This window comes from Aspergillus tubingensis, assembly GCF_013340325.1.
Source record: "Aspergillus tubingensis WU-2223L DNA, scaffold_8, whole genome shotgun sequence".
Classification (NCBI taxonomy): Eukaryota; Fungi; Ascomycota; class Eurotiomycetes; order Eurotiales; family Aspergillaceae; genus Aspergillus; species Aspergillus tubingensis.
The window spans coordinates 5,050,153-5,073,570 of NW_023336282.1; the positions used below are offsets into that span (position 1 = coordinate 5,050,153).

At 49.6% G+C, this 23,418-nt stretch overlaps 10 protein-coding genes across 10 annotated transcripts; 5 read left to right on the top strand and 5 right to left on the bottom strand.

Annotated features, from left to right (window-relative positions):
- Positions 1-123: 123 nt before the first annotated feature.
- Positions 124-1,589, bottom strand: AtWU_07960 (glycoside hydrolase family 47 protein; the record flags this gene model as incomplete). The annotated part of the gene is made up of 3 exons (XM_035503069.1): positions 124-273; positions 326-1,014; positions 1,067-1,589. 3 exons carry the CDS (start codon positions 1,587-1,589, stop codon positions 124-126), a joined length of 1,362 nt encoding a protein of 453 aa, XP_035358962.1.
- Positions 1,590-2,793: 1,204 nt separating this feature from the next.
- On the top strand, positions 2,794-3,785 carry AtWU_07961 (uncharacterized protein; the record flags this gene model as incomplete). Its single annotated transcript, XM_035503070.1, has 2 exons — positions 2,794-3,155; positions 3,221-3,785. The coding sequence occupies 2 exons, from the start codon at positions 2,794-2,796 to the stop codon at positions 3,783-3,785; spliced, it is 927 nt and encodes a 308-aa protein (XP_035358963.1).
- Positions 3,786-5,578: 1,793 nt separating this feature from the next.
- AtWU_07962 (glycosyltransferase family 34 protein) lies at positions 5,579-6,660 on the top strand (the record flags this gene model as incomplete). Its single annotated transcript, XM_035503071.1, has 3 exons — positions 5,579-5,696; positions 5,753-6,002; positions 6,078-6,660. The coding sequence occupies 3 exons, from the start codon at positions 5,579-5,581 to the stop codon at positions 6,658-6,660; spliced, it is 951 nt and encodes a 316-aa protein (XP_035358964.1).
- A 1,547-nt stretch (positions 6,661-8,207) lies between these two features.
- Positions 8,208-9,206, top strand: AtWU_07963 (phytanoyl-CoA dioxygenase family protein; the record flags this gene model as incomplete). The annotated part of the gene is made up of 3 exons (XM_035503072.1): positions 8,208-8,647; positions 8,696-8,923; positions 8,981-9,206. The coding sequence occupies 3 exons, from the start codon at positions 8,208-8,210 to the stop codon at positions 9,204-9,206; spliced, it is 894 nt and encodes a 297-aa protein (XP_035358965.1).
- An 87-nt stretch (positions 9,207-9,293) lies between these two features.
- Positions 9,294-10,849, bottom strand: AtWU_07964 (Zn(II)2Cys6 transcription factor; the record flags this gene model as incomplete). The annotated part of the gene is made up of 2 exons (XM_035503073.1): positions 9,294-10,747; positions 10,795-10,849. The coding sequence occupies 2 exons, from the start codon at positions 10,847-10,849 to the stop codon at positions 9,294-9,296; spliced, it is 1,509 nt and encodes a 502-aa protein (XP_035358966.1).
- A 611-nt stretch (positions 10,850-11,460) lies between these two features.
- On the top strand, positions 11,461-12,633 carry AtWU_07965 (Gfo/Idh/MocA family protein; the record flags this gene model as incomplete). Its single annotated transcript, XM_035503074.1, has 3 exons — positions 11,461-11,502; positions 11,558-11,842; positions 11,890-12,633. The coding sequence occupies 3 exons, from the start codon at positions 11,461-11,463 to the stop codon at positions 12,631-12,633; spliced, it is 1,071 nt and encodes a 356-aa protein (XP_035358967.1).
- A 188-nt stretch (positions 12,634-12,821) lies between these two features.
- AtWU_07966 (uncharacterized protein) lies at positions 12,822-14,867 on the top strand (the record flags this gene model as incomplete). The annotated part of the gene is made up of 6 exons (XM_035503075.1): positions 12,822-12,876; positions 12,933-12,947; positions 13,002-13,588; positions 13,637-14,237; positions 14,322-14,517; positions 14,588-14,867. 6 exons carry the CDS (start codon positions 12,822-12,824, stop codon positions 14,865-14,867), a joined length of 1,734 nt encoding a protein of 577 aa, XP_035358968.1.
- A 172-nt stretch (positions 14,868-15,039) lies between these two features.
- Positions 15,040-16,750, bottom strand: AtWU_07967 (Zn(II)2Cys6 transcription factor; the record flags this gene model as incomplete). The annotated part of the gene is made up of 2 exons (XM_035503076.1): positions 15,040-16,597; positions 16,665-16,750. The coding sequence occupies 2 exons, from the start codon at positions 16,748-16,750 to the stop codon at positions 15,040-15,042; spliced, it is 1,644 nt and encodes a 547-aa protein (XP_035358969.1).
- A 907-nt stretch (positions 16,751-17,657) lies between these two features.
- Positions 17,658-19,932, bottom strand: AtWU_07968 (C6 transcription factor; the record flags this gene model as incomplete). Its single annotated transcript, XM_035503077.1, has 4 exons — positions 17,658-18,845; positions 18,893-19,408; positions 19,460-19,487; positions 19,538-19,932. The coding sequence occupies 4 exons, from the start codon at positions 19,930-19,932 to the stop codon at positions 17,658-17,660; spliced, it is 2,127 nt and encodes a 708-aa protein (XP_035358970.1).
- Positions 19,933-20,272: 340 nt separating this feature from the next.
- AtWU_07969 (toxin biosynthesis protein) lies at positions 20,273-21,778 on the bottom strand (the record flags this gene model as incomplete). The annotated part of the gene is made up of 4 exons (XM_035503078.1): positions 20,273-21,107; positions 21,193-21,301; positions 21,356-21,494; positions 21,587-21,778. 4 exons carry the CDS (start codon positions 21,776-21,778, stop codon positions 20,273-20,275), a joined length of 1,275 nt encoding a protein of 424 aa, XP_035358971.1.
- Between the last annotated feature and the right edge of the window lie 1,640 nt (positions 21,779-23,418).

Below are 23,418 nucleotides of genomic sequence, written 5' to 3' on the forward strand. Positions count from 1 at the left end.
TGGATATATATTCCGATGGTTCTGTTCTCCTATACTTATACCTAGATTGAAGCTCAGACGCGCATGCTCGCACCCCCCTCTTGATGGGAATCACTCTCTCAATGCCATTGGAAGCTACAAGTCTCACGTCCTCCGTCTTCTAGCCCAACCAGTCTTGTACTCTGCCTGACGTAGGCGTGGAAACACATGAGCTTCGGTGTTGAACACCACGTCAGTCAATGGGAGAAAATCACTCGGTGAGAAGGGGAGATAGAGGTATTTCAAGGTTTCCGCCTGGAAGGTGTCAGCTTCTGATGCGCATATCGTATATTATCACTCAACATACCAGCCAAAAGCTCTCCATATCATCACGCCTCTTCGGAGGAACTATCGTGACATCACTGAGTGATGTATAACCCTCCCCGTCCTTTACCCGCGTGTGCTTTTGGAATGCCTTGAATATCTCCCATCCCCATTGTCGATATATCGGGTCTTTCGTAACACGGTACATTAAGAAGAGGCTTTCCACAGTCTCTGGACGTTGCAAGTTATCGGCATCTATTAGTCTGATGTTGATATCCTTAATCCAGGAGTTTAAGTCGTCTCTGCTTGAGGGTCGAGGCGCATTTGATTTTGAAGATGGCTCAAGGTCGGAATCTTCTGTCTCGAACCATACAATTTCCGGTGCTAGCCCCGTCTCTGTGACTGCATATTGCGCCCAGCATGTCTTCGTTAGCTCCCTTGCGAGACGCATCTGCTCCTCTTTTTGAGCATTCCAGTGTTCAGTTCTGCGGGCCTCGGCTTCAGTTAACCCTTCCGTAGCACCAATTGCAATGGTTCCTGGGAGAAAACAAACGAGATGGTCCATCTTCGGGGAAAGACGACCACCAATGCCGCTTGGAAGCTCTGCTATGTATTGGAGGTTGGAATGCTTGGTGGACGTAAGAAGATGCTTCTGGATCCCGGTCAGCGCCTCTTCCCACATCTCCCCGTAGATGGATTCGTTAGTCTGCAGGTATTGCTTGACCAAGTATTCTGTGTTTATATGAGCCTGTATTTAACGTGTGGAATGGTCATGCGGATTTACCATAGTACGAATCGCCACGACTTCCGAGCCGGATAGTTTTATGTCGGAACCTCCCAGTATCCGGATGCACAAATATGGGGACAAGACCACCCTTCACACCGTGGCTATCGAGTGCCTCCATCACCTTTTCAGCTTTGCGCCAATACACATTGTCTCCTGTTAGATGGGATAGGTACTTCATCTCCAACTGCACAGTGGCTGCCTCAGCAGTAGATGAAGCACCGCCATCAGCATGCGAGCGGATCCCTTCTCGTTTTGCTAGGTTGACGCTGGCATAAGGGATCCCCGACCCCGAGTCATATGCTGCGAGCAGTCGATCTGCTAAGTCGACTGCTTTAGACAGATAAACGGAGTCTCGCCCGGAGGAAGCATCTGGAAACTGAGTGGATAGGTAATGAGCGGACAGCAGGCCCCCGAGCATACGTATTGTGGTCTCGAATGTGTTCACGTCTTGGTCTTGATCATAGGTCAAATTCTTATCAAGCCATTGTCGAGCATCTGATAGGCGTGTTGTGAGGTTCATAATCATCAGCGTATCCAGGCTGTCTACGATTATCCATCCCAGGCCATTGGGGCTCATTTGAGAGCCTCGTTTCGACAATGGATGGAATCGGTCTTGTCCTGCTCGAAAGTTGGATTTTCTATTACTTAAGTTTGATGCAATGCCATTCGTCACTCACCCCAGGCATACTTTGCGTATGCATCCCAGCTAGTAGTGAAGGCCGTTCGAACCTCCTCTCTATGGCTTTCCCAGTAAGTGTCGTTGTGGACTGAAGGAGACGGGCCTAGCAGCGTATCTAGGCTCAGGAAGTGAAAGCACCATCCCACAATGAAGGCCAATATTGCAAAGAGAATTGCTGGAGCGTTGGAAGGGAATTGTAACAAATGGCGCCACGTGCCAGCGTCCGGTGTTGGTGCATACGGTCGGCGCTTATTCCCTCGACTATCGGTGTCGCTACAAGCCATGGAATCAGTGATTAAGTATGGAAGTCGCGATTCGATAACCGATCAGAAACCATGCCAGGTGTGTTGTCTAACAACATTCCCTGAATAGAGAAAGCTTACCCAGAACCCATGCACGGATCAGGGGAAATGCGGCGCACACATGGACGTGCTGGCGGCTACAGGATGGCTCCAATTTGCGAGCAGCACCCGCCATCCCCGCTTCTAGCATATCTAACAGCTCGGACATGTTTACAGCTCCCTCATTGGCTATATCAGTGTAGCCGGCGGGGGTAAGGCTACTATCTATTAGCAGCAACGCTAAACTGGCGCCGCTGAATGTGACTGCTACAGGTCACCATCCCGTAGCTCCAACGGCTGAAAAGGTATAGTGGTGCATGCCTTCTTTGTGGCTATGGCGCTTAGTGATTGGCACTCATTATCGAGTACCCCTCGCAATGTCGATCGAGCTGGTAGCTGCATCGTTAGGCTTATTTGGTGTAAATATGGATCCAAGACGCTCCCGGCAAGGTGGTGGGCGCTTAAAGCACTGCCTATATGAGGATGGTGCCCCGACATTTGCTACTGGGTCTTCTACGACAATTTAAGGGGTCTGAAACTTGCCATCGGTATATTGCGGCTGCCGTGACCTTCCTCCCCTCACAACAGTGCGATCAAATTCAAGCGCGCTCTGTCTGCATGGGCAGGTCGTCAAACGAATTGAGACAAACCTTCCCACGCGAAGATCCGGGTATCGGAACGAAATCTCACCAGAAATCGCCAGGATGAGTGTCAGCATGGACACGACAGAGTCCAACTATCCTCCCGAGACGGATAGTAGTGGTACCGTCACATCATACATGCCACTCACCTCAGTATGGACGGCTTCCTCGGGATGCGAAAGCAAATTTCGCCTTGACGGACCTAGTCTCATGGCCTGGGACCCTGGATATATGCTTGACATAGATACCAATGCTCGATGTTGTCCACCTCAGATGGTGACTTGGTGGGAACAAGCTCTGCTCGGTGTTGGAGGTCAATATCACACACAGATGGAGATTGGGCCGTTCACTGGCCCGGAATCGTGGCCAACGGTCGCATCATCAATTAAGAATGAATACAGCACGCTATGGATGTGTTGTCCATCGTAAGTGCACTTTATCTACAGGGGTTTACATCACCTTCTACAAACAACATACTAATCGTACACAGAGGTTACTTTCTATCGCAGGGAACAGTCGGGCAGGTAACTGGAAGGTGCATGTCAAGCGTTTATTCCGGGCAGACTTTGACATACGGATCAACGCCATTAAGTGACCATACAGCATGGTCAATAGCGACAACGACATTGACAACGGATTCGACCGTTGGGGCAATCGATATAGTGGGCTGGGAGATAAAGTATCCCGTCACGGCCACAGCAACAGCCACGTCTACGTCAACGGCGACCGCATCCACCTCCTCATCCACTTTAACTTCGGTTCCATCAACAGCAGAGGACAATACTTCAACTTCTGGGAATACCCTGAGCACTGGTGCCAAAGCCGGAATTGGCATTGGTGTTGGGGTGGGCGCAGTGGGCATAATCGCTTTGATCCTGGCTTTATTCCTTTTTAACCAGCGGAAACGACTCGCCATAAACAGTCAACAGCCGGTCGCTGCATACGCATACTATCCGCCATTTGCAAGGAACGCTAAGCCCGCTGAGCTACCAGGGTATAGGGGTATGCCTGGCGATGCGTGGGCCTCATCACCTGTGGAGATGGGCGAGAGATAAATATAATGAAGTTCCTACAGAAATCCCTCACATTCATGTATTTTTCTATCTTTGTACATATTTATCACCTAAATTTTCTGGGTAGCACGATAATAGAGCCTACAGAATATATTTATTTTCACGGAAGAATACCATTGTTTATGCGACTACATACAGCTCTCAGTCAAGTCTGTGGCAAGGGCCGGAAATGACCACTTTCCCCGACCACATGAAGCGTACTATAGAATATCATCTCGAAAAACAAGATAGACCGGCCAGATCTTTCCACTGGTTGATCAGCGCACACAGCCCAGAATTAAGATGAAACACAACCCTGTCATGGTTCATTATCACGGAGAAATGAACGTTGGGTCCAGGACCGCACTAATGGCTGTATTAGGCCGTCGCAACTATCCAGAAACTAGCCTACGCTCCTAACAAACTAACAAACGCCGCCAACTTTAGTATACTACCTACACCCTACACAGTAATAGTTATCACACCATCCATACACCATCTGTTTGGCCGTCCACCGTGGTCTATGCGCTCAATGGCCAGGGCAACTGGCCCCGGGGTCAACGGTACCTTGCACGTGCAGCATTAGTCTTTGCTTAGGGACACTCACCAGTTAACTACCTGCCTCATGGAGTTAGTCGAGGAATAACTTGGACCAGCAACTTAATCAATTGTGATCTCAGTCAATGTGATACTTTCACACCTACAAGTTCATCGTTGAGCATTATTGTCAATTTGAGATTTGAACATGTTCATGTACCTCCGAAAAACAGACGCATCATAAATCCACCCGAATCCCGCGTGGATTCCGGCCCGTCTTGGAGCTAAGCTAAACTCAAGCGAATCCTTGACTTAACAGGAGAAAGGAGAGCACTGGCCTATGACCACGGACCAACTAGGCCCCGAACAGTTCCGGGGAGGGAAGCTATTCCGAGCTGCCAGCTTAGCGCGCGGAAGTCACTTGCTCCTCTTCTTCCTTCGCACTCGGACGATCAGCTCGACATGATCCTGCGATTATATCCAGTTTCTTCATAACAGTGTCAACGTTTGTAATCTTTCATGCATGTGCATGATCCTGCGAATCGTAAGGCTGACATATCCCCCTTTTTGCTTTTCTCTCCTGTGGTCAGGCGCCCTCGGCGATCTTCCGGTTGCATTTCGGTTAGCAAAGGCACGAGGGGTAATCGTTATATTAGAATGGGACCCTTAGTCTAATTAATGGATGGCACTAAAAACAAGCGGTGCTATCACACTGCCTCCGCGCTACGTCGAACAATCTCATTCGGTGTTACAAGATCCCTACGTCAATGGACCCCTGCACGGTCTTCCCAGCTGACTTGATAGGCCTCTACCATTCGTGCACCCCTCAGTTCGGCCAGAATCGTTCGGCTCAGCCGCTAATTAGTGCTTGGCCTAGTCGCTATCCGAGCAGGCCGGATCCCCTCCCTAAGCAATCTCTAACCCCAAAAGGGCATCCGCAGCCCATTGTTGTCTGTCAATCAACAGATGGAGGCGAGCGGCGCGCAGCCAACATCCTGCAGATTCTTACCACATTTGACAATGGCCAGAGGTTAGCTGCAGGACCGGCGCCGTCATCCAGCGATCAATCAATGGCCAGCACCCCAAATACCCATGCTATCCGTTGGGGTTGTAGTGTCTACCCTGCTACTTGTTTCGGGTAGGCTGTGAATTGGTTTGGTTATATGGGTGTCCTCTCCGCCCTAAACTGCGCACCATGCTTTCACCCTTCTATTGCGATCTCGCCCATCAGGAATGGAACCAGAATGAAAGAACCCACCATGCACCGTGCATACTTCACGATGGGCCGGAGCCAGCGATTCTGGCTCAGGTCGTTAACTAATGTGGTGATGGCTTTCATGGTCGTTGTTGGGCTAATGAAGATGTTCACCCAATTCCGTGAGTCTACTTCATTCCAAGTTCCGTTGTAACTTGTATAAGGCTAACCTTCCCAGAAAGCCCCCACGAGGCGCAAACATCAGAGCCTCAACCTGTTATCCGCAAGGTCACTATGGTCTATGGTAACAGAACCTCTTATTATCGAGGTTTGAAGACCCATGAGGATCATTCACTCAAATTCGGATATCCTATGACCGTGCTGCGTAAACCCATCCTGGGGGGATACTGGAGTAAACCTGCCATTCTCCTATCAGCTCTCATCGAAGAAATGGAAAAGCCAGAAGAAGATCAAGCAAAATGGTTGTTGTGAGTTTGCCAATCCAGCATGTGAGGAGACTCGGTTATCACTACCGTAAACTAACCAAAGTTCCCAACAAACAGTTGGTTTGATGGAGACACTATCCTTATGAACCCCAACATTCCCCTCGACATCTTCCTCCCACCTCCTCAATTCGACGATACTCATCTCCTTATGACTAGCGACTGGAACGGCATGAACAACGGAGTTTTCTTTATCCGCGTCAATCAGTGGGCCATCGAATTGCTTTCTGCTACACTTGCCTACCCAACATCACATCCCGAGGTTAGCCTATTATTTGCAGACCAGTCCGCCATGGATAACGTTATCCTTGAACACGAATACTTCCGCCGTTCTATCGTTTTTTACCCCTTGCGATGGTTCAATGCCTACCCGCGAAACGCTGATGCTGTGGACCTCAACCCCGATCGCCCCGTGGACTCCCAAGTACATCATGGAGATCTCCTGGTTCATTTCCCTGGAGCACCGCCAGATCGGTTCGACGAGATCATGGACCCCTACCTCAAGGTAGCCGAGGCGCATACCCCGGAATGGGAATTGCCTCTTCAAAAGACGGGATATATGAAAGAGATAACGGACTTTTGGCGAGACAGACATGAGTTGTTATTTGGGGATACACCTGAGTCGTCTGACAACCTTGCTTGATCGGGCTGGTCCCAAAGATTCAAGTTTTCTGTATACAAAATAACCCGTTGGCTTTTTTGCGCAAACATCGCTCATCAAATGCCGGCACATTAATGAACGCGACAATGTTTTGGGACAACACATAAGTACTATGATTGTACGACTAATCCACCGTTCCTAAGGGGATTATCGTTGCTTTTGCTCTAACAAATCCCATGATACCACATCTCAATGCAGTCTTTCTTGAAGTTATCATATCTCCAATACTTCTCCATGGTCCTATTTATCATACTACCCACCAACGACCACCCAACTATGTAGACATTATGACCTACTCCCACCGCGGGCTCATAGCCACAATGCGTGGAGCGATGTGTACACCTCCCCACCCAAAAGCGGCTCCTTTCGGCCGGAGCCGCTGATCACAATTGCTTACTTGGTTTGGTCAGGTTGGCGGTACCACACACACCACGACGCTTACACAACATATCCTGTTGGACAGGGTATATTAGCGGGCTCGATCAGGTGTAAGAATGTCAATTAAATCTAATTTGAATTAGTCAGGTCAATAATGTCCGATCTCTGCTCAGACATGTTCAGATCATAGTAGTCGTGACATATTCATGCAAGTAGCCAATATCATGGACGTTATACTTAATTGCATTTTAATACCTCGTGTGTGGCTGAGTATGATTTAATAGCACATGATTATATTAAATTGCAGGTTCCAAGAGGAACTGTGCTTGCATTGCTTGCATCATTCCTCTTATGTGAGTCTTGCCTAGGAACGCGGAACGCCTTGAATAGTTACTATTCTAGTAACAGTTTCTTCTCAGCCAAACTTATACTAGTATAGCGCAAAAGTCCAGACACACGCGCACGCACAAACACCCCGTTATAATATAGTTACCCACCGACAGTTGGCAAAGCAGCCATTAGAGCATAAGTACTACTGGTAAGTAGAAGTACCTCCCTTCGAAAATCTGCAACACATATTTAACTGGTAGTACTAGTAAAGTATCCCTTCCGGAAGCCCAAGCTAACTACTAACGTAAGCCTGTACTCGATTTTCTTCCAGTCAGAGATTATCGGCTCGTAGTAATTTCAGGTAATACATAATTCTTAACAAATAGAATGCAAGCACTGCGTATGCAATGTTCAATTCCACCTTACTAAGTCAAATGTCGAATGGGTGTCGGTGCATGATTGGCTCTCTTCTTACCCCACAGTTCAAGTTCTATGAGTGGGTGGGTGGGTGGATGAAAAAATCCTTTGCGGGGATAAGCTTTCTCACGTATATTGCCGGATTGGGGTTGGGCTTTACTTTTCTATATGAGGTTCGGGGGGGAGAAGGTTCATGGGATGGTTTGTCGAGGGGTATTGCGTTGCATTTGAGAGGGGTAGATAGTAATACTAGTAGTAACAAGGGATTGTAGGTACAGTTTCTGGGTCTGGCTCAATAGACTATATAAGGTCGAGTATTTCCACTATGTTTTTCGAAACAGAAGCATCATCTCTTGGTTGTGTCTATCGAATTCCATCATCTCAATTGCCATCTTTTGGTCACAATGATTGCTCCTACTACCTCCAACGATAGGAAGGCTTCCTTCGCACGCTTCAATGCTACCGCTACCGATGCCGATACCCTCGTCGAGGCCATCGGTCGAGACGGAGGCGTGATTGTAGAGAGCCTTATCACTCGTGATGCAGCCGAACAGATCAAACAAGATCTTAAGCCACACTTCGATAAAGATATACCAGACAAGTACGGTTTGTTCCCTCCAACCACCCAGCGTGCTACCGGTTTGCTGGGCATCTCAGATGCCTGCGTCGACTTGGCATGCAATCCGATCTATATCAGCGTTGCCAATGCACTTGTCTCATCCAGCTATTCCTTCTGGAGGGGCGATCATAAGGTGACGGTGTCTGGAAAGCCGATCATCTCAAGCACCGCTGGGTTCCGGGTGACGCCGGGAAGCAAGCAGCAGGTGCTTCATCGTGATGATAAGTATGTCCGCAGGGTCTATGCCAGGCTAGTAGGCTGACAAGATAGCAGTGACTATCATCCACATGATGCTCAACTGCCTGTGATGATTGGTTGTGTGACCGCGTTGACGAAGACAACCAAGGAGAATGGAGCGACCGTGGCCATTCCAGGCTCACATCTCTGGGGCTCGGAGCGGCAACCATTAAATGAGGAGGCTGTTCCTGCGGAACTGGAACCCGGTGACGCGTTTATATTCTTGGGGAATCTGTATCACGCTGGCGGTGCGAATGTCACTGAGTAGGTTGCGCCTTTCTTCATTTACGTGTTGCACTTGGTGACCATTCTGGCGCTTAGAAGCGATTACCGCGAAACGGTGGGAATCTTCCTCTGCAAGCCAACGCTGCGTCCGGCAGAGAACCAGTTCTTGGTCGTTCCTTTGGAACGAGTTAAGAGCATGAAGCCCCAAGCCCAGAGACTTCTAGGGTATGGGGTCTGCGAGCCAGGTGTTGGCTTCATGCATTATCAGGACCCGATGAGGGTGCTGTTTGGCGTCGAGGATGAAGAAACTGTTGATATGTGATGGCGCGACATATGAGCTGCATGGAACCACCCGCAGATGTTATTCGATATTGATAGATGTGGAGGACATTCTCCGAGCTCATTCATCTCAGAACACAAGAAGATGACCCAGCTGTTGTTTGGAATCTCGACCATACTGTATCCATTTCCCGGTGCCATGATGCTTCGAGCTTGACCAGAATGCACGCAGAAAGTCCAGTGCCCTATGGTTGCACCACAACCCAGTCGTCACGAGTAGCTTTAGCAGAATCTGTTCCACTATTCGTTGCTTATCCTCATCTCCCCAACACTCTGTGCCAGCAATGAACAGAGGAAAGAAGAGGTCCTGTGAGAATGCATCACCGGAAGCCAAGACAACCTTTTGAATTCTATCGAGCAGTATGGGTACGGTAGAGGAGACGGTTTTCATCATTGCGGTTGGAGATGCAAAAGCTTGATGAAGGTAGATAAGCGTCGCGTAATAATGTGTGTCTATGAGGGCTTCAAAGCCTTCTCGCGTAGTCTTCCCCTGAGACAAGAGACATGTGATATCCGACAGACTCATTTGTGTGGAGGCCTGCTCTAGCTTTGCTTGCCAGATGTTGAAGTTGACATCAGGTGGCTGTCGGCCTTCAGTGAGATATCCATGATGATGTCTTTCCATGGCAGTAATGTCATTAATCAGGTCTGTAAATGTCCATGGCTGGAACTCGATTGCTGTAGTCGCTACTTTACTGCTGCCTGAGAAGGAGAAGACATTATTGAATACCTCAACGTCCCTGATCTCTTTGATCGCAAATTGTGTCATAGGATCGAGAGTCTCGTTGCGAGCGCACACTCCATACCTGCTTACGATTGCACGACAGGCATGTAGATGAGTTGTCCAATCTGTCGAATCGCGAGTCACCAATTCCGCATGGCAAAGTGTAATCGCAGCAATGAGAATTCTAGTCAGACATAGCTGGTCAGGGGGCCTCACGGCATGGCAGTCTAGTTGGCGCTGGATCTCTTGGTTTAGGCTGCGTAAGGCAATATCTCTTAGGCTAAAATTGACCTGTTTCATACGTAATGCAATGGTACCAGTAGATGTGGCTGCTAAGTGAGCAGCAGCGAGGTTCAGTATAGACAGGCGGACACTTATAGACCCTTGCGCCAGAGGCAGCACGATCTTTCTCCAAGGATTTTTGTGACTGTCGATCCACGAAAATATGCTTACAACGTGGCGGCTAAAATGATTGATCAGTCTTTCACCCAGGACCGTCGATGACTGGCGGCGACCGAGACCATCATCTGTTAGAGGGTGAGGGATCGGCGGACTAGCCTCCACAACAAATGTATGGATGATAGAAGTACCATGCTTGATGATGTAGCCTTCCGTTTCTCGATCTTGCGGACTGAGTCCCGGGCGAGTTAAAGACTGGTTCCCTCGACGTGCCATGGCATGGTTCCAATTCAATTGAACTGCGTCGAACCCAGGACAACCGAGCCCCCGAATAGTGCACTTACGGCACTGTGGAATAGTCCGATCACATTTTATGCGTCTTTTTGTGCATAAACGGCAGTCTGGAGGGTCAGCAGGGTTTGCAATGAGTTGTGATCGATCTCCGTACCTCGGGTTGCAATTTTCCGATCGGCTGGGAGAAAGTCATTCCGAACATTCTTCATCGTGCAAGCCGGTTGGGGAGTATACCCCGGCGACAAGCATATGTAGAACTGATATTAAGATTAGCTGGTACTTGGAGGCCTTAGCGACTTGTGTCGTGGCATGGAACTGCAAGATGGATTCCTATCGTTGCCATGTTCGGGGATGGATGGGTGGATAACAAATTGATAGCATCAAACGGATGGTTATCGCTGAGTGGGTCACATGATCTTCCCCATTCAGGACAACGGGCATTATTTCCTTCTACGACAGCAGTTCTAGGAACTCAACGAGCTCAAATGTTCGATTTGCGAGTATCCAACATCGGCTTTCAATCCCCGTTATTACAATTATGGGCCAACCTGTGAGGTTCGAAAAATGCATGATATTACTCTCTTTTGCCTATTCCGGTATGTCCCGGCGAGGCTGCGGCCAAGGCCGCCAACAGACGTTTACCGTATTAGGCAAGTGTCGGCGGCTGTACATGCAATTGTAAGGGGACCAGCTTCTGTATACTGAACACCGAAAGGCATAAATAGAGCTCATGATTCCCAGAATGCACTTTGAACTTCACTGAAAAGCATACTAGAGCAAAAGACTTCTCAAGTACTCGATCATCACAATAAACGCTATCATGAGTTCCATCCAGATTGCAGTTGTTGGCCTTGGCCGAATGGTACACATCGATCCCCATCTCAGAGTATGGCATTACTGTGCTAATGTATATCCAGGGCAAGCGCCATGTGCATACATTGCTCTACCGAGTCCCACGGGCAAAGGTGGTGGCAGTCTGCAGTACCGATGCTAGCGAGATTGAATGGGCCATGAGCAACCAGGAGTATAAAGACTTCGGCATCACTGTCTATGACAACTACGACAACATGCTGGCTCATCCTGGACTTCAGGCAGTCTGGATCTCGAGCAGCACCGACGTGCATGCAAGCCAATCCCTGGCTGCTATCAACAAAGACCTGCATGTCCTTTGCGAAAAGCCACTGAGTACGGACTTGACAGAGGTATGCTACTGTTGCCATTTCTGATGAATCCACGCTGACGACACTAGGCCCAGTCAGTGGTTGACGCAGCAAGAGCCAAGCCTTCACTCAAAGTGATGGCTGGTTTCTCGCGCAGATTCGATGCCTCCTACCGGGACGCGAGCCAGAAGATCTTCGACAAAAAGGCCATTGGATCACCATTCCTGGTGCGGTCAAACACCTGCGACTTGAAGGATGAGACGGGCTTCTTCGTCCGATACGCATCTCGCAACGGTGGTATCTTTGTCGATTGCGCTATTCACGACATTGACTTGTCGCTCTGGTTCTTGGATAACCCGACGCCCAAAGCTTGTTGGGCAGCTGGAACGCTTCAGCATCACCCAGAGCTGAAAGACCTGGCAGACGTCGACAATGCAGTCGGTGTTGTTGAGTTCTTCGGCGGCAAGATTGCATACTTCTACTGCTCGCGGACCCAGGCACATGGTCATGATGTCTGTACCGAGATTACCGGCACTGAGGGTAAGGTGATGGTCAACGTGATTCCGCGACAGAACAACGTTGTCCTTGCCGATAAACTGGGTATGCGACACGAAGTGCAGCCGGAATACTGGGAGCGATTCGAGAATGCATTTGCCGTGGAAGCCAACGAGTTTGTAAATGCAGTGCTCAAGGATACCGAAGTCCCGCTGCCGCTGGAGCGAGGAATCATGGTGATGAAAATTGGACAAGCTCTGCAACGGGCTCTACTATCTGGGGAGGTAGTCCGGTTTAACGAGAATGGCGAGCGACTGAACTGCAACGATTTGCATTGATCTTGTCAAGCTCTGAAGCTCATAGAATTGTTAGTGAAATGAAACGCTTGTCTTGACGAAATTACGTCTAGTGGGAGAATGCAAGGAATGCGGGGATGTGGGGAACTTCCCCTCAAGGCGGCTTTTGGCCCAAAAGAGTAGGCCGCGCCGTCGAATTGCCGTTACCGCCAATTGCTTCACATCCAACAATGCCACCATCCTCGCAGTCGACACTGGCACGGACGCCTTGCTCTAACTGCCGCGGTAGGAATTAAAAGCATTACTCATCTATTTCATGTATACTAATGCTAAATGACCAGAGAAACATGTGAGATGTAGGTCTGCATCCGAACCTGAACAACCCCAATGTCTGCTCAACTTGAGTACAGGTGATAAACAGCAACCGACATGCACACGATGTAAAGAAAAAGGCTTGGTCTGCAGGCCAGTGCAGCGCAAGTCGGTCTTTCGTCAAGGGTCAACAGCCAAGCTTGATGGGAACTTCTCGAAAGATCAATCTTGGATGAGCAGCCAGCCAAGGAAATGGAAGCTATTTTCCGGAGACTCTGCACTCCCAGAGTCCCTAGATGTGACCCAGAGCCTATCACCATACCAAGAGTCAACAGTGCAATGCGAAACACCAACATCCGGAGAAACAGGTGATCTTGTCTGGACACGCAATGATGGCAGTCGTCGTGGCAGTCACTTTGAGATTCAAAGCTCACCTTATGATCCGTCCCGGAACGACTTTTACCCCGTCGTATCTGGGGATACGGCCAACATCAACAGACGGACTTTTCTTGCACATGAGTGGAATACTGTGAGCAATCCTAGTAGAAATCCCACGATCAATGGGACGCAACCATCATCAACAGCAATTGAAACACGGAGCGCTCTCTCCACTCCCGAGCCCACGCAGACCACCGTACAAGAGGCCTGTCTTCTACGACATTTCATCGAGGAAATATCACCATGGGTAAGCCAACCAATGCCTTACAAAACCTACTCAACTAAAACACCTCAGTTCGACCACTGCGACGACCGTCGACACTTCCAACTAGTCGTCCCTCGCCGAGCCCAACACTGCTCCATCATACGTAACGCTCTATTCGCAGTTTCAGCACGCCACCTATCTCGCCTCCCACAATACACGACACCCAATGGAATTTGCTATCGCGGACAGCTTCTCCCCAACTTGGAGAAATGCACAGCCGTGGAATACACGCTGAAATGCATCCCCGAACTCCTCAAGTTCCCCGAAATAACCGATCCCACTGAACAGGAGAATATAATGGTAGCCACGGTTATTCTCCGCCAATACGAAGAAATGGAAGAGGATATCGAGGACAACGACATGTCCACGCAAGACAGAGTCAACTTCTTAGCCATCACCCAGAGGATCATCGACGCTATGATATCCCACCGACTGGAACAGTCACTCGCTACGGCAGCGTATTGGATCGTTATCCGACAGGAGGTATACTATGCTCTCACACGACAACGAGCACCCAAGATGCGATTCAGTCCTGAGGACTGGAGAAAGGCCTCTGCTGCAAATACGTTGGTAATGCTCGCTAGTGAAGTGACGAAGTGGCGCTGGGGTGACGGTACGCGTGAGGAATGGAGTTCGTGGTCCCTTTATCCATCCATCTAAACTTAGTCTTCCCTCATCAGTCAACTATCATGCTAAGCATATCTGCCTGCTTCAGATCGCCTCATGCTCCGCCACCGCAAACTCCAACACGACTACCGCCACGAACTCGCCCCAATCTTCGAAAAGAAAGCAGATCGATCCCGCGGCGAACTCTTCCCTACAATATGGTACAGCTCCGACGAGCAAGTGACTGCAGTGCAGCACCTCGAAATAGCTAATATGATCCTGACAGCCCAGAATCCATACCTATCGTACGTTTCACAACCCCCTATCCACAATTCCTATCTAAATTCAAGATCAAAGTACTAACTAACGTCTCAGAAACTCCACTCGAGCCGCACACCGCAAAGCAGAAGCAGAAGTCCGATCCATCGTGCTCAGAATATGCGGTATTGCGGTGCACCACGCCCACTGTCATCCGGCGTTAGTCACTGCTGTGATAGCTATTACTCTCTACGGGGAGTATTTTACTGAGTTGGAGGAGCGCGAGGCGCTGGTGGGGATTATTGATCAGACGCGTGATTTGCATTCGTGGCCGATGCAGAAGTGTTATGCGCGGTTGAGGAGGGGGTGGGAGGAGATGGATCATTGTGCTACTTGAGTGGTCTAGTAAATTTTGTCATGCTCTACGATAGAGTTCTGATTTAGTATATATATAGTCAGGGGATTCTCGAAGGATTGGAATATTCCTGGAATTGCATTGGATATCGGAGCGTTACTTGATGTGTATAGTTACAACGAAGACAGTATGATGCGACACAGATGAAGTACAGTTAAGCCATACGCCCCCTCTTCGGCGCAATCGCCTTAACGCACGACCACGACGTCAAATAATCCGCGCTCTGCAGGGCATCCTGCAAGACAAAATCCTGACCACTCATAATCTGCTGCTGAATGCGCTCAATATGCCCCACGGTAGACATATACTGATCCACCGTAGCGGATGGCGAGCTCGCAGCGGAACTTGACCCAGCATCCGACTTTTCATCCATCGTTCCTGCTGGCACATTCTCCGCATCTTTCTTGATATCCGCTTTCACAAATTCCAATAAGAGGAACGACGCCCACTTCGACTCGAACAGTCCTTCGCGGTGCGGCCATTGCTGCAGCACTTCGATGGCGCGTAGTCGTACCCGGATATCGTAGCATCCGAATGAGATTAGGTACAGGCTGGGTAGGATGCCTACGTCGAGTGTGAATGCTGGTCGTTCCGGGTAGCGCTGTAATAGTGCCTCGACGAGGTATAATGATTCTTGGTACTCTGGTGTGTATAGATCGAGCACGGCGGGGTTCTTGGCTAGGAGGCAGGTTTTTACGGATAATGTGAGGGTCCGGTGGAGGATGTAGATGATGTCGGAGCCGCGTTGCTCTTTTCGCGTGAGGGTGGGGTATGCGTGGGTGTAGAATGGAGTGAATAGTTCGGCGTAGTGGGTTAGTTGAGAGAGGAGTTGGTATTGACGCGGAAGCAGGGAGTTGTAATCTCTTGCTACGTCGGCGGGTGATAATGGCCAGGATTGGGATGTGAATCGAAATACGCCACTGACTAGGGGCTCGATGGCTTGACGGGCCTCCATCAGGCTTGTGAAGGAGTCGGATTCCTTCAGTTGCCATTGGTATTTGCCTAGTTCGTTGTCTACGCATAGAACTGGCCCGTCGACGCCGTAATATGTCGACTGGATATCGAGCTGTACGAATGCTGCTACCAAGCATTTCTCCACCGGTGATTCGGTCTCGTCTGCTAGAGGCTCCTGGACTTTGAGCTCTCGGAGGATGCGTAGGCCGCCTTGGAGGTGGTGGCATGCTCGCTCGTATTGACCTTGTAGGAGCTCTAGGAGCGAGTACAGAAGACAACAGAGCAGCATGACTTCTCGTAGGCGTGGATCACTCGAATGCCGTCGACTCAGAATCCCGAACGAGCGTGCAGACTGTTCGAGTGCAAACTTCTGCCAGATATTCTGTCGAGTCTGGCCTGGCAATGGCATCCCCGATACCTCGACGTCCTGGTGTACGGCACTCAAGGCTACCGCAGCGTGGTAGACCGCTGGCTCGGAGTAACTGATCTGAAGAACGAGTTTTTTCCATAGTTCGGAGTCGAATAGTTCCAGTAATCCTGGGATTGTGAAGTGTTGAAAGTGCGAGAAGCAGCGCCGCTCGTCGGATGTTATCGCCCAGCGAAAGCCATCCGTTACCTGAGTGAGTAGGTTTTGGGGATGACGGTGAGTGTTATTTGCTGCGCGGGGTAGTCGGTGGATGTCGTAGGTGCAGGAGCGCCCGGTTGATGTGCAATTTTTACATTGGTTTGGAGTTTCGTCGCACTTAATGCGGCGGGCGCTGTTGCATGCGATAAAGGAATTAGCGGCCGCGGCAGTCGAGTGAGGACTGAATAGTAGTGACTTACCGACAGGTGCGACACCCATTTCGCGACCTTGTGCCGTCTGCTCTTCTCCGCTTCGTCGGTTCTGATGTGGTAGGCCTTCGCGACATGGCTGCGCGATACAATATTGCAGTGCTTCAAGTCAGGAAATGGAAGAAGGGTTTTGAAGAGAACCCGAGACATGTGCAATTCGTGAGGGGGGCTTGTGGTTGTAGCTGCGGGACACTAGGCTGACGAACCCCAAGTTCTGGCTTAACCAATAGTGGATTTGAGACTGCAGCCATGGCGGGTTAGTGGTTGCTAGTGAGTCTTCCGGTCCTGTTAGCCCTGCAATAGGTGGGACGGAGCAGTGCAGAGCAGCACTGCCATCCCGTCGACGGCCCACAGGGGAAGGGGACCATCCGGGAAAAGCGGAGGGATTCGATCCACTGATGAGCCCCAATAGGCAAACAGCACACCCAATTAATATGGCCTAAATATGTGACAGGCAGACAGGCTCGCCAAGTCAGATTGTTTCAACCGGAGATGCAGTGAACGGAGGCTGCTCTATGCTCCGCTCCGGGCCGGAGCCCCGGAGTGGCGCCAGGCACCATTTGCGCTCCCAAGATCATGCTGGGAAACTAGATTGAACATCTGTATTACTTCTGCATCTTCGCAGCAATGGTACCTTGCTTGGTTGTTCACAATGCATTGCCGGTGGCTACAGTTGCTATATCTGAAATTTGGCGAAGTGCATTATCAGCGCCTTTCTTGAATGCATTAGCCAAGCAACAGTGAGAGAGTATACTCACAATTACGTTGGACACCCTTCCCCGCAGAGCCTTCATTGGACCCTTCTTTAGTGGACTAATATACTTTTATCGTAGGGAACTTGTTCGGAAGAAGAAGGGCAAACTGCGCGATGACAACTCTATCGCAATTTCTCGTCAGTCGAACTGTTATATTCGATCCGCTTGATCCGCGATTCAATAGCAGCCGTACAGGGCACGCAATAACGAGGCTTGGACTTCATCACCCCTACCACATTGGGTAGAAGCTCATCGTGGGCCAGCCTGACTGATACGCGTCACCCTCCAGAACAGCCTGTTCAAATATGTCCGAATATCCACCGAACCCGGAAGCTGCGCTGCCAAATCCTTCCATGCCGGATAGCAGATTAGGAATACCATGTTCCGTAGACATGGAGAGTGAAGGGGCGACCTCCAGGTCATTCGGCTGCTCTGCGCTGCAATTTCCCGTATCGTTATTCGGATTGTTGAAGTTTGTTCTAGCACTCTTAACAATCCATGGCGGCGATACCGTTTCTCCATGTCCCCCTGATGCTGCTTGATACGCCTCCCAGGCCTGAAGAATATCTCGCGACACAATGTCAGAAAGCGGATGGAATCTATGCATGTCTTCGAAGCGTATCTCGGCGTTTTCGCTCATGGCCTTCCACATCTCATGAGCGTGCTCTTGCATTGGTCGCTTCTTCAGATCTTGAATCAAATGCAGATGTGCAGGAAACGGGAAGTACATATGAACATGCCAACGGTACCGTTTGGTGAGGGGGGATCTCATCAGCTTGGTATCGGACTCGAGGATCCGCATTGCACAGGAGCTGGCGATGTTGCGCTGCGCTTCTGATTGCTGCGCGGGCGAAAATCTCGAGTATTCTTCAAGCAGACGGTGTTTTGCAAGGAAGCCACGTATCGTCCAGATAGTCAGATAGTGAAGCGGATTGTCTGGATTGCAGAGTCGGAGATACTTGTCCTCTATCCTCCTTTCTAGATCAGGCATGCCATCACCCTTTGTGTCTCTGGCGACTGCCTTCAAAGAAGGGTTGACAAAATCTAAATGAAAGGCGCTATGCCGCAGAAACTCTCCGAGTTCACTGCGCGCAGCTATGAACAACGCTTCGGTCGGACCTGCTTGAGCAGCTGGTAAGTCCTTCATCTCCGGTTGCACATCATTGTCGGCCAAATTGCAAGGCTTGCTGCAATCCCAGGTTGGTATCAGCATCGAAGTTTTGTGATCTGACATCTCGCCAATGCGGTTGTCAAACATGATCAACGACCACCATAGTCTCCGGCGCATCTCGCCCTCCAGCGCACTACATCTAGCATTTGCCTTTTCGTCATGGATGCTCATGCGTTGAGCAATTCGAATAGCAACTCCAAGCATCGAGGACGAAGATCTCGGATCCGTCTCATACCTCACAGACACCTGACATGGTTAGAGATATAACCGACAAAGTCACTCGACGGACTAACCAGATAGAGAAACAAGGCAGTTAGGCACTCGCGATCCCCGGTGCGTAACACATTACAATTGAGCAAGGCTTGCTGACATCCAAATTGATACCCTCGCAAAAGCTCTTTCCTCGGAGACCCGAACGACGTCCGGCACTCTTCATCGTCGAGACTCATAATAGCAACGCAATACACACTGAACAGGAGTGCTTCCAGTTCCGAGCTTATACGAGTCAGATCACTAAGAGCACAAATAATACGTGCTTGCAGGGTTGGGGTATGCGTGACTTTGAGCAGCGGGTCGACATTGTCCAAGTAAATCTGCCAGAGCTTGAATATCTGGACTTGATCAGGATGCAATGTCGACAGATCCACATTGGCTTTGCGTGATCCAAATATAAATCCCTCGTCGCTGTTCTTGTACGCCTCATCAAACATCTTGTTCACGGCATTCCCTCCCAGAGTGAACTGGTAGTGAGTGAGATCATTGCCATCCTCACTGTCATCATCGGAATCGGCCTCCTCAGCATCTTGAGACTGACGTCCACTGTAAGCGTAGTTCATCCCAAGTCAAGAAAAGGTACATACCACTGAGTTGAGAACCTTCCAATAATTCCTATACAACAATCAGCGCGACCTCAACAAACCTTACTGCGGAAGCACAACTTAGCCGCGTATACTGGCTCAGCCTTGACAGCCACGTCCCTCTCTTCCCCCACCATAGGATCTTCAGAACGAGCATGGTAACCAGTCTCCAGCACCCTACTATCTTCCGCTACAGGAGCATGCAAAGGCTCAAAAGGTATATTATTCTGGCGCAGCAAGTCTTCATACCTCCGAACGCGATCCAAGAGCTCTCGTTCGGGGAACCTGCGACGCCGCGGGCGCGGGCCAAGAGTGGGCACACACTGCGCGCCGGCCCGGACGCAGTTGGCGCAGGGGAACTTGCGGTCGCATTTGACTTTGCGCTGCTGGCACAGCACGCATGCAAGCACCCGTGGTGATCGTCCAGCTAGTCGTGAAGAGGTGGGCGTGGAAGCCCTTTGCTCTGGTGGTGGCATTTTTGTTCATGGATCGGTCTCTTTCCATGAAAGAGCTTGAGGCGATGATCATCGGCTTCCCGGTCGTGTGGAGAATCGCTTCCGGTTTACTACTTCTTATGTCAGGTGACCGTAGCCTCGTTTCCTGCAGGTGGGAGATCATCTACTAATTGTTATTCGATCGCAACGTTATTGGAGGGTCTTTGTTACACTGCTTGCAAAGTGCATTAACTAGTGGAACTTATATATGTATGTGGGTAGATAGTTGGATTGATTCAGAATTACTTAGCCAAGGTCTGTCGGGGATTGTCTACCCACAACTTGAACAGTTAACAATATGATAGTCATTTCTTAATTCTGCTCACAGCTTTGCGCTCACTTGCGCTTTACGCGTCTTCCCCTTCATAAAATATCTGTCCATCTGCGCAAGCCACTCGTTGGGGATTGACGACCTCTGTTTCGCGGTCAATTCCAGCCAGCCCTTCTTGATCCGTTCTTCTTCCTCATGCCATCTGTCCGTCTCTTGTTTGATCCATTCAGCAGCAGGTCCAGCGACTCCTGCCACATCCTCGAACGGAACGAAGTGTCCACCATTCGGTATGACTATCTCCTTGACGCGGCCCTTCTCGTAGCCACCACTACCCCCCACCCCTGTTCCAGTCCGCTGGAGCTTCTCTGCACGTTGATCCGGTGTTGCCATGATACTCTTTCCGCCATAGATCCAGAGTACCGATGGCCGGACGTATTTGAGTAGTTTCCATAACACGATCGGTTCATAGCGGTAAAACGGAAGAGTTTCCGAATGACCGGTCACATCGGTCCAGAATGAGGGATCGTGTAAATAATCTGAGTGTTGGCTGCCGGATTGCAAGTCGATGAAGTTGGGCCGTAAGCTCTGTGCAATCTCTTGATCTTTGGTGGTAGCTAGACCGACTGCCGACTCTGAGTTCTCGGTTTCGGCGGTGTTGTCTCGAAGGCCATATTTGAGCCAGAGATCAAGACATCGTGGATCCCATTCGTTGAGTGTCTCTCTAAAGTACGAATCTGCTTCGGCACGGGACTTCCACGTATCCTTCTTCATCAGCGCTGCTTTGGCAAAGCCTGGGCCTCTTCCAGAAATAAATTCCTTTACTATCACTGGTTCTATGAGGATAAGGGAAGTGAAAAGCCGGGGGTGCATCTGGGTTAGACCCAATCTGGTGGATCGCGTTGGTGTATTAGTGTTCGTATTCATGTATAGTACAGGTGTAGATAGAGAGAGAGAGAGAGAGGAAAACCTACAGTTGCCCAACTCCGATGCTATGTCCAACACCAATGATAGGTTTCGGCATATCATCTTTATATTGGTTGATCATGTAGAGCAGGTCTCGACTGTGGTCGAACCATGATGCTAGAATAGGGTTAATTAGGGGAGAATGGGCTGGTAGGCATTTCGAAAGCGTACGCTCAAACCCTAGGTATTCCGCATTGATGGCCGCGCTCTCAGCCTGTGGGGCTGAATCTGCAATCCAGATAGAGCGAATTCGCAGTCCCTGGCGGCTTAACCTTTCATATATCTCCTCCCATAGCGGCTCTTTTAGTTCCTGTGCCATTGCATTGATTTAGATTTTACATTTTCTGGCGTCACATTTTGAAGTGCACTTTTATACAGCGCAAAAGATACGTCCCGACTCACCTTAGGGGATCCAACAGAAGTAGCTCCAATGATGGTCACATCACCTGGTTGGGGATTTGGATTCGACTTTGGTGTGTATTGCTTGACCGCAATCTTTAGTGCATCGTTGCTATCTCGAGTCGCGCGGGCATACTCTCGTATATGCTGGCAATCAACAACATGTTCTGTGATATTGAACGGGGAACTCTCCATTTTGTGGCTCAAAGAATTTAGTAGTAGAAGATCCTGCTGCATGGCCACTGTCCGGAAACGTGCCATTTATATACCCCTCACATCTGATATGTCCGACTAGTTCAAGCCCAGCTACCATCAGATCGGCTAGTTCACCGCAGCTTGCTCAGCTGAAGCAAATGATTTGATGCCCAGAGTGTCATCGCCTAGACCAATACGGGGTAATAATTTTTTTTTTTTTTTTTAGTCCTGACTCGTTCTCGTCTCCACTTGATTGTCTAGATCTTCCACCTTCAGCTGGCACTACGGCGCCATTAATCTCCGTAGGCCGTATGCGGTTATCTCGGCCCTTATCGATGTTGTCTCCAACCTGAGGAGTCAGTATAGAGCGAGGATATGGAGACACTGACTCAACATGTCTACGATCTCAAGCAGGCGAGCTATGCGTTGTTCGACAACTACTGTAGAGCAGATCCCTTCGACAAAATCCCAGCCCAAAATCCCAGCCAGCCACACTGAAAAAACTAACCTCAATGACTCGGTTATGTTATGATTCAGGCTGAGAAAGTTCAGCTACGTGACCAAGGCCCCACTGTTCATCGATTTCTTGGATTAGCGCGGAATACGTGTTGGTAGTAGTGGCTAGTGGAAGGGCCGCGATAGGTGCCGAAGCGCCACAAGAGCGGATGTAAACTTCTTCAATTAACAAGGGAAGCAATGATATCCGAGCCGCACTACGAGTACAGTGCCAGAAAATATTCGTGCTGGCCGAGTTTCCTGTAGCGGTGCCTGACGCTCCTGTTCCGGTTCACAGCCGCATTACCCGAGGGTTCACGAAATAGCTTGCGGCAGACAGTTACTCTGGTTTGGATTACCACACCAGGGAAATCGCTTATGCCGGGTATCAATAGACACTTCTTGGCCTGAGTTCACCCAAATCCTTGTTTGCGGGTTCTAGGAATGTGGGTATTTTAAGGGAATGGCAACCTCTCTTGACGGACAAGTCATCTGAGAAATAGTCTTGGACTTTCTACTGAAAGTTCTGGTAATGGAAAGTCTGGTTTGAAGCAGTTACTGAGCTGGGCTCAAGCCTCCACGAGGAGAGATGATTGTTGAAGGGGACGGAGATCTTCATCAGCCGGATAAGGTATTGTTTCGAGTCCGGAACTACTTAGAGATCGCATTAGTGATTTGGGGAGTGGGAAGAACACTCCTATTGGACAAAAGGACGAACTAGTATCGTGCATCGCAGACAAAGTCCGATCGTCACAGCTGGCTGGTACCAGGGTAATGCTGCAGGTTCATCACACCCTCGTACAAGAAGTCTTCCTTCGCATTCTTCTTCTGCAACCAGTGACGGCTCATTGGAGCCGTGTCACACGAGAATCATTCAGGGCTGACGATAAAAAGGTAAGTAGATTCAGCCATTGAAGATTGTCCACAGAGACAAGTACGTACGTGTAGGCTGGGATGAGCTAAGGGAAAGCGATAAATACCGATTCACAGATCAGTTGATTGGCTCGGGTAATACTTCCCCAAAAGCAAGCATAAGGTGTAGCCTAGCAAAGACATAAGCAAAAGTAAGTAGTAGTGTTGCAGTGGAAGCACGATTCCATTACTTGGAAAGTGCAAAAGTGACTTCTTCTGTCTGTCAAATCCCG